This window comes from Scardinius erythrophthalmus (assembly GCF_964197995.2).
Source record: "Scardinius erythrophthalmus genome assembly, chromosome: 17".
Lineage (NCBI taxonomy): Eukaryota > Metazoa > Chordata > Actinopteri > Cypriniformes > Leuciscidae > Scardinius > Scardinius erythrophthalmus.
Genome location: NC_138237.1, coordinates 18,377,125 through 18,386,513, shown reverse-complemented (window position 1 = coordinate 18,386,513; position 9,389 = coordinate 18,377,125). Strand labels below are relative to the sequence as shown.

The following is a 9,389-nucleotide window of genomic DNA, read 5'->3' as shown; positions in this document are numbered from 1 at the left end:
ATGTGAAATCAAAATGCAAAATGGTTTTGTTAAAAAGTATGTTAATATGCCTATATAATCTAAACAAAGACATAATAAAAAAATAAATAATAAAAAACAATAGCCTAGTGTTGTTTTATTGTTAATGGTTCCGTGTCTTTTGCCTGGAAACTATTTAATTGATGAATTTATGAATAATTATTAAATCTATGCATTTATATTAAAAAAACGCGAAAGGGTGAGTTGGTGACATGAGCGATTAAAAAACACTAAATAGTGCGGAAAGTGCGCACTCGCCGAAAGCGTCTATCAGCGCTCACGGCTAAAAGAGAGGCTCGCGCTCTCGACAGTGTGCGAGACGGAGCGGAACGTGGAAAATGCAAACAAACCAAGAGCTGTTGAACTGGCGCGCTATTTTAATCTTCATGGTTTTGGCCTGATTGGCTACAGTGGATAGGTGACGTCGCTTGATGTGGATGTACAATGGCCAATGGCGATTCACTAGGAAAGTGAAAGAGAGAAGGACGGGGAGACAAACGGGAGATTCGATTGTAGAAATATCCCGCCCGGCTGAAACTAAGGTTTTAATTAATGTAGACTGTACGCGACAGCGCTCGGGGATCGCACCCTTGCGTTTAAAGTGAGTTCTTTTATTTTTACTTTCAGAAAGGGCTAGCATACCGTTTGAAAAGTGCCGGTATTCTTGTGTATGCCTTCAACTCAATGTTAAATGCTACATTGTAATGTTTTAACGGGTCTACGGGCTAAAAGTTTGTTCAAGTAGCATACCATAAAAAGAGAAGAGGGCTGGACTAGGCATTTCCCGGGAGCAAATAGCTTGTCGTTGAGTTTGAATTCGACGATTGGTAAGAGGTATTGGTTGGTCTTTGTAAATGTACAAACATCATTTATTTTTATTTAAGTTGTGATCCAGTATTAATATTATTTGTTTGAAGATATTTACACTATTTGTGATTTGTCCAGGTGAAAATGGGGGGTGGAAATGGTTCAACTTCCCTCCAAAGCAACACAACATCAGGTAAAGTCTACACAATGTATCATGGCACATCCATGAAGGCTGCAAAGAAAATTAGAAAAGAGGGATTTCGTCAGTCTAATGATGGCATGCTGGGACGTGGTGTCTACCTCAGCCGAGATCTACAGAAGGCCTGCAGATATCCTCTGAAGCGGTGTGCATACGTGGTTCTGAAAGTGAAAGTCAATGTTGGGAAAGTGAAGAAGATTGACCATCAAGGTCATCCAATCCAGGATACCTGGCATGATCATGGTTATGACACTGCCTGGTGCCCTCCAAAATGTGGCATGGTGCCAAGCGGCCTTGAAGAAGACTGTGTTTGGGATCCACAGCGGATTCAGGTCATTGAAATGATCTACCCATTTTTAGAAGCTCTTTTACCCGGTCTATTCTTTTTGTTACTGATCCTAATCGAAATACTCACATAAACCTTAAAGGATAAGGTTGACAGATCGTGACAGATCATATTTTATGTATTTTGTTTCAGATGGTGTTGACTCGTACTACGTGGAAAAACACACACTCTGAGTCTGAACACATTTAACAGGTTAATCCCAAATAATTCCTTGACCAATAAACTGTTTCATTTTCTGTTTTGCAGTCTGCTTTATTACAGTATAAGCTTTATAAGCAGTCAGTGTGTGACGTTTAGCATGATTGTTTAGCATTAAAATTACCCTTGAGAGGTAATGTAAAAATGCTGTTATGTTATAGTCATAATAACTGTTACTTTATAGAAACCATCAGGTGCTTTTAATTTAAAATGTGTGAATGGAAAGTAATGTGAAATCATCACATAGGCTACTAATCCCCAATTGTCCTTACTCTGAAGATATCTATAAATACATAAAAATGAATATTAATATTATTAAAGGAGAACTCCGGTCAATTTTAACATTGAGCTAATTTTTTTGTACATTTGGAGTGCTGTCAATACAGAGAACAACGACAAAAATCGGTGTTGCCTACACCGAGTTATTCTATTTTTAAAATTTGCACCCTGTTGACTTCAATGGGGCAAGTACTAAACCTGCTTTTAGCCTCTTAACATCCTTGATGTGTCATTACAAGTGCACAGAAACTGTGAGTGATTCCTTCAGAGTGAACACGAGTGAATCTGACTGCAGTAGATGTGAAAGAAATGTATAAAAATGATGTTATTTAAGCCAGCGCAAATACCTGTGTTTACATCCTGTTTTCGGGTGAAGTCCAAAGTAGTCGATTGCCGAGTTCACGCGCGTGATCATAGGTACTAAACCTATGCGCGTGAACTCGGCAATCGACTACTGTAATGGTTTGCTCTGTTTTACTGTTGACTGCCTTGAAGCGTCTTTAAGAATAGGTGTTTCCTTTAAGAATGAAAGAAAAACAGAGCAACCGTTTTTGACCAGAGTTTGTTTCTGTTGCACAATCAAGAGAAATAACTTTCAGTAATAATTGAAACCTCAGACCCGAGTCAATTCTTCGCCCAAAAGAATAACGAAAGATTATTGCTATTCCAAGTTTCATAAAGGTCAACAAACCTGTAACATGGACACAAATCATACCGTGTTTTATTTCAGACTTATCAAAATATTGGGCTTGGAGAACCAGGACAACTCTCTGCTTTAATGGACAACACACTTTTACCAAATGATTCAACAGACTTTACAACACTATCCTTCGGAAAAACAACGTGCTTAATCTTCAAAATACCCTATTCAATCTTTTGTATTTTACTGGTGGAGCAAATTTCTAACATGGAAACTTATTTGGTCACAGTTACTTTTCTTGTTTAACTTCAAATAAAAGTAAATAATTTCATGTGTTGATCTTTAATCTGACATGTTTAAACACCTTCTGTCACAGCTGTGTACGTATTTCCTGATTAAGTGAGCGATTTCCAGGGAAACAGTCCTGTAAATCAGAAACGAAACTTAAATGGTGTAACAGAAATGGGAGAAGGGGGTAAATTATATCGTTCTTTTTTTCAACTATACTATTAATTCATCATGTAATCTAAAACAAAACAATAAATATGATATTAATTATATATAAATATTAAATATATTCTTACATTATATGAATTAATTAGAAATATTCACTTAGCAGTTCAAGTGTTTTATGAAGTTAATGTAAAACTTAGATCAGTTAAGTTCCCATGTGTGTTCCCAGTTGATGCGCTCATGCTTTCTCTGTGTGAAATATATTTTAGAATGTTTGGTGTGTAACAATCACAATACAAAAGCACATTTGAATGCCATAGAGCTGATATATTGTATTTATATTTTAGTTTACCTGATGTCTGCTAGTTTGATTCCATACTCATTAGTTCCTCGCTTGTTCTGTTGTTTACTCTGTCTGTGTATTTAAACGCTTAGTTTTCTCTGTTCAATGTTCAGTGTCATTAACGTCTTAGTATGTGTTTGTGCAATATTGTTTCCCTTGTGATCTCCTGCGTGTATCCTTTCAGGGTTTGTCATTAAAGACTGTGTTTGTTGATTTCCTGCGTCGTGCGATCATTACAACTACCTATAGGCCTACGTGACACATACTACTATAACACTACCCATCTTTTCGTTTATATCTCATGTTCTATTGACATGCAAATGGTCTGGGAATAAAAATGCAAAGCAGTAAGATGAGAGAGTGTAAACTTGATAAGAAAGTTCTCAAAAATAAATAGCAAACAGTGTTAGTGGTATTGATCCAAATTATGTTGGTTAAAACCTTTGGTCAACCTCCACTGTTGGTTTGAACATGAAATATCCTGTAAAATGCAATTATTGGAATGGAGAGAGTTTCTAACTTGGTAACAGTGATATTCACCTTTTTCTAATTATTTTTTCTTGTTTGACCTCAAATAAAAGTACATAATTATTTAAAGTTGGGTTGCTCTTTTCAGTTTGAGCATCAGATTGGTTGTATTCATTGTTTGTTAACCTGCACTGTTCAGACATCTGTCACAGGTGCATTAAATATTTCTGTTTAGGTGGGGCATTTACAGGAAAGCAGTCCTCTAGCAAAAACGAAACTTAACTTTGTTTAATGTATAGTTTTCATTTTCATATCAATTAAGCATGATTAATAAGCAGATCATTTCACGTATCAATCCAGTGGTCATTTTTACAAGAAGAACCATGGACATCAAAGTTATATGTTTTCATTTTCATATTAATACTTTATATTTCCAGCATGTTTTATAACAATTTGACAAAGGTCACATAATATCCTGTTTACTTCAGACTTATCAATATATTGGGCTTATTTTGAGAGAATTTAACCAAATAATGATCTTTGTAAAATCTCAATATTTTTCTCTTTAAAGTCAACACTTCAGAAATTCAATACACAAAGTGTTATTTCAATCTGTAAAAATGTTTCCCAAGATGATTTAAACTGAAACTACTACTAAACCTGAACTGAACCTTTCGTCATGGACACACCCTGGAAGATGTGTATTTATAGGCCTACCTGCTCTCAGAAGGAAGTGATCAGCATTAGAAGCCACATCAGAGGTAAGGCACTTTGTCTTTGTTGCGACGGAACCAAATCAATCAAAACTAACTTTAGATGGAAATAACTTAACTCTGCTGTAAAGCTGAAACAATTTCTGTTACCTTAAATTATACGCTTATCTCTGTAAAGCTGCTTTGAGACAATCTACATTGTTAAAAGCGCTATATAAATGAAGATGACTTGACTTGACTTGACTTTGTAAAAAAACTATTTGGTGCTTTTAGCTTTTTGGTGAAAAAAAAAACAAAAAAAAAAACTCATAACAACTGGAATGATTTTATATTGTAAATATAAATTACTTCTTAATACCATTTTAAATGTGCTTGTCTTTATGTCTGTTATCTGTTTATAAAATTCTGAGTTTCTATGAAATTGTTCAAGATTTGATTTGTCTAGGTGCAAACATGTGGGCTGAAGATGACTTGGGTGCAGGTGCTCCACCATGTCTTGAGAGTTACATAGAACCAACTCAGGGTAACGTCTACAGAATGTACCATGGCACATCAAGGGAGGCTGCTGAAAAAATCAAAGTCTCTGGCTTCAAACAATCTTCTAAAGGGATGCTTGGACCTGGTGTCTACCTCAGCCGAGATCTACAGAAGGCCTCCAGATACCCTCTGGACATACCTGATGAGAACCAGAAAGTAGTTCTGAGAGTGATGGTCAATGTTGGTAAAGTGATAAAGATTAATCATCAAGGTCATCCATTGCAGAAAACCTGGCATGATAAGGGGTACGACACTGCCTGGTGCCCTCCAAACTGTGGGATGGTGCCAAGTGGTCTTGAGGAAGACTGTGTTTGGGATCCAAGACGAATCACAGTCATTGATGAAATACGCCCAAGAATGCAAGAAGCGTATGGTGTCTGCCATGAGCGTTATTAAGTGTGCTTTCCAATGAAGTTTGGAATTCTGAAATATTTGTTGAAAATGTCATACCAGCTGTTAGAGTTTAAACTGCTCATGTTCTGTGAAATGATGATCATATTGTGCTACAAATTCTCACCCTGTTGCTAGGTATGAATAAATTAAACTTATTTCATGCACAAATCTTTGAGTTATGTTTTATTTAAAACATTGTTATAGTTAATAAATAAATATAGATAAATATGACTAGATAGATATGTATCATAAACCGATACATGTAAAACAAAGAGCAAATTTCAGGAGAATCCAGCATTAACTTTCAATATCTTATTTATCCAGCCAGCAAGCAGAAGTCAGACATTTCCTTCTATTAAAAAAATACAAAGTATAAAACTTGCTTTTTAGGCAATATATGATAACATTGACACATATTTCACACTGATCCTCTTCTCTTCCTAAAATTTAAATCCTGAGAGCTTTGATCTTTTCATTCCCAGAGGAAGTGCAAGCCAACTTTGGCTATATGTAAATGGAAAAAAGACTCTGATCATTTCCCATCCCATCCTGACCTGGCAACCTTGAATAACTTGATCTGTACTGTACATTATTCATCTGCAACAGAGGTGGGAGGGAAGCAGAAGCAAAAACGTTGTTAACGAATATGTCAATGCCAGGATCCGTAATTCTTACTAACACCTTGTATACAGTAAATTGTGAGGCTGTGCAGGTGCATGTTTTATACAAAATCTATACAAATTATTAGATCACATATAAAAGAGTGAATAGAGAATTTGTGAATTATGAAATTCAGTCTAAGTAAAGGCCCAAAGTAAACCAAAGGCCCATTTCATTTTAGACCCCAACTTTAAGAGGTGTCTAGTACAGTAGAGTTCATTCCTTCCTTTAAAACATCATATTTTGCATGTAAATAGCTCATTGCTGGGTGGGAAACTTCACAGAATGCCAAGCAGGAAAAGAGATAAGATAGGAAAACATTTGATTTCTGTTTTTTATACTTCGTACTGGTATTACTTTTTCAGTTCAGATGTGCTTGCTTTTCTCCCAGGTTTTTAGTGGTAAATAGGTCTGCTACACTTTTATTTATTTATTACCGACTTTCAGAAAGCCTTGAGCATGTTTACAGCAAGCATTGGCTTATAGCAAGAGTCAATGTGTCAGATTGTTAAATTCTAAAAAATAAATGCCACTCATTAACTATATGTTAAATTTGGAGGATTTTAGACAAAGTAAAAAAGCTACATTTTCCTTTTATTCAATATTTTGCTAAACTTCACATGAATATTAAAAATTCAAGATACAAGATTTCAACAGTAAATCAAAATTGTTACAAAGATACAGCATAATTGCAACTGCAGAACAGAAGAGAAAAACAATATATTTTATTAAATAGAAAGTGCCTTTATTTATTGTTATGTACTCTCAAGTGCTCAAAAGATTACACCATATTACAAAACAAATTGCATTACAGTGATCAATTCAAACTTTGATAAGTATGATGTTTGGCACAAACTGTTGCAGGTGTTGAGGAGTTATAATCAACTAAACTTAATATTAATCTGATCAAATTAACCAGTGATATAATTGATGAGCAGAATTTCATTACATTTGTTAAAAGTTAAATTTACAGTTTTGGTTCACTATCCAATATCCAATATTATTAATAATACATGGTTCAATATCCAATATCTATCAGAAAACAACAAATTAAAAATAAAAATAAATGGATTAAAACAGTCATTTTGAATGGTCTTGTGTAAATATAAAGTTAACAAACTTACTATTTGATGTACATTTCCACAGTGTTGGTTAAAAAAAAACAAAAAAAAAACTCAAGTATAATAATGAGTTTTATTTATTAAGTGCCTTTAACAAAGCAAAGTGTATCGGGTTACTTCCCGTTCCTTCTGCAAACATGATTCTTCATGAAGGGGCATATGGATGCTTTGCAGGACCAGCATTTCTCCATTGTGTGTTTATCCTGTGTTTGCATTCCACAGCCTTTACACAGCTTCAGATCTTTCCCCTTCGGGTCCTGCGATTGACTTTTCTGCTTTATGAGACTCTCCAGAGAACTCTTAGCACTGGAGTCTGTGCAATGGGCTATCCCAATCACAGTGAGTCTCTTTGGGTCAAAAACACAGTCCTCCTCAAGTCCTAAAACAGAGGCAGGTAACCAGGCCGTATCATATCCATTCTGATGCCACGAGGTCATCTGGTTCAGGCTTTGCCCGTCAATCCTTTTCACTTTACCGACTCTTACTCGTAGCTTAAACACAACTCTGTCATTGGGGGCACATGCTGGGTAACACATTGCTTTGTTAATGTCCCTACTACAGTAGACTCCAGGACCCAGAGTTCCCCCAGCAGAGGGCCGAAACCCTGATGATATAATAGCTGGGGCATTGGTTTTGAGTGTCCCATGGTACATAGTGTAGCCATGGCTCTTTTTGGGTTCTTGACCTGGTTTAAGGTGCTTTGATTTATCACAATATGTCGCCCATCCACTGAATTCCACTGGCATTTTGGCACTTACACAACAGTATGTGATGGCAATGAACTTTGGATGTTCCTTTTTGAGACTGCAGTTCCTACACAACACAAATTTAAAAACAATCAAAATTGTAAAATGTTAAACTAACCCTTCAAAATATGTTCAGTTAGCCAAGATAGATCTAGTATTACTATTTATATTCTGTATATTTTCATCATGTAAGTAAACATTTTTCTTATTAACCCTTAAACAGGCAATTTCATTTTCATTTCATTTGTAGGGACAATGTTGGCTTTAGCCAAGCACAGAAAATTTGAACCAAGTCATGTGACTAACATACTCCAAACAGACTCAAGACTCAACTTTGATAATGATAACAGAGAATTGGATGAAACATTCTCTCATGCCTCCCACAAGAGATTACAGAGTAGACTATGTATCCTGTGGTGCACGTTGCCTGTTTTGTTTAAGGCTTAAAAAGTAATATATTGCTGACATTTCACTTGATTAACAGTGTATCCTCATCTGTTTATTTAGCAAGGTACAACACCCGCGATTTATATAGCACAGCGCTTTGGAGGACGATCTGGTAACAAGAATATTCGACACCGTTTAAAAAAAACATAGACCTAAGAGTAAGACCAACCCTTATACCACGTTGGCTATTTGACATAAAACATAAAGCAATTTACCAACCTTGTTTATGCTTAGCGTACATTAAGAAAGATAATTCCACATCCACTTCCTTATTTGTCTTTGCCAATTGCGTCATGAGCTGTGAGCTGGCGCGCGAACACATGCTTTCACTTTCGTTTCATGAACAGACTGAACTCTACATACCAGTCATCAGAGGTGGACAGTAACAAAGTACATTTACTTGAGTACTGTACTTAAATACACTTTTTGAGTATCTGTACTTTACTTGAGTATTATTTTTTTCTGGAAACGTTTTACTTTAACTTCACTACATTTGAAAGACAAATATCGTACTTTTTACTCCACTACAATTCTGTCAAGGTCCTTGAGTAGAAAGTAACATCAGTCAGTCAGTGGATGATTTTGGTTGCAGGGGTTGCATTTTGGTTGGAAATGAAAGTCGGGTTGACGTCAGAACCCTGCATCTGATTGACATCAGAACCCAACGTTAGATTGACGTTGGATATTGATTGAAAATAAAAGTCGGGTTTAGGCCTACATCAGAACCTGACTGATGTTGGTTTCTGACTTCAACCCGATTTTCATTTTCAACCACAATACAACGTCTGTCCAATGTTGGAGATCAACGTCAATCTGACATTGGATTCTGACATAAACCTGATTTTCATTTTCAACGTTGGGTTTGGTTTTCTAAATGCAAATTTTGTTTAGATTCAGAGGCATATGGTACTTTAATTATTACATACAACAATGCAACAATAATAAAACAATGCATTGACATTTACTTTTTACTTTTGATACTTAAGTACTTTTAAAAACGAGTAGGCTACTTCTGTACTTT

The 9,389-nt window shown here is 35.6% G+C and overlaps 3 protein-coding genes across 5 annotated transcripts; 2 read left to right on the top strand and 1 right to left on the bottom strand.

Annotated features, from left to right (window-relative positions):
• The first annotated feature begins 425 nt into the window (after positions 1-425).
• LOC308705665 (uncharacterized protein) lies at positions 426-2,817 on the top strand. Of its 2 annotated transcripts, XM_081390792.1 has the most exons (4): positions 491-852; positions 964-1,356; positions 1,503-1,562; positions 2,578-2,817. In XM_081390792.1, the coding sequence occupies exons 2-3, from the start codon at positions 970-972 to the stop codon at positions 1,557-1,559; spliced, it is 444 nt and encodes a 147-aa protein (XP_081246918.1). In that variant the 5' UTR covers positions 491-852; positions 964-969; the 3' UTR covers positions 1,560-1,562; positions 2,578-2,817. The 2 variants fall into 2 exon arrangements, with proteins under 2 accessions (XP_081246917.1, XP_081246918.1); XM_081390791.1 differs by lacking the exon at positions 2,578-2,817 and having other exon boundaries at positions 426-852; positions 1,503-1,606.
• Positions 2,818-4,087: 1,270 nt separating this feature from the next.
• LOC308705331 (uncharacterized protein) lies at positions 4,088-5,559 on the top strand. Its single transcript, XM_081390283.1, has 2 exons — positions 4,088-4,512; positions 4,910-5,559. Exons 1-2 carry the CDS (start codon positions 4,431-4,433, stop codon positions 5,395-5,397), a joined length of 570 nt encoding a protein of 189 aa, XP_081246409.1. The 5' UTR covers positions 4,088-4,430; the 3' UTR covers positions 5,398-5,559.
• A 1,069-nt stretch (positions 5,560-6,628) lies between these two features.
• LOC308705639 (uncharacterized protein) lies at positions 6,629-8,657 on the bottom strand. 2 transcript variants are annotated; one of them, XM_081390733.1, is made up of 2 exons: positions 8,608-8,657; positions 6,629-7,988 (listed from the first exon to the last, which is right to left on the bottom strand). In XM_081390733.1, coding segments are annotated over exons 1-2 (702 nt in total). In that variant the 5' UTR covers positions 8,610-8,657; the 3' UTR covers positions 6,629-7,288. The 2 variants fall into 2 exon arrangements, with proteins under 2 accessions (XP_081246859.1, XP_081246860.1); XM_081390734.1 differs by having other exon boundaries at positions 6,636-7,988; positions 8,588-8,643.
• Positions 8,658-9,389: the final 732 nt, after the last annotated feature.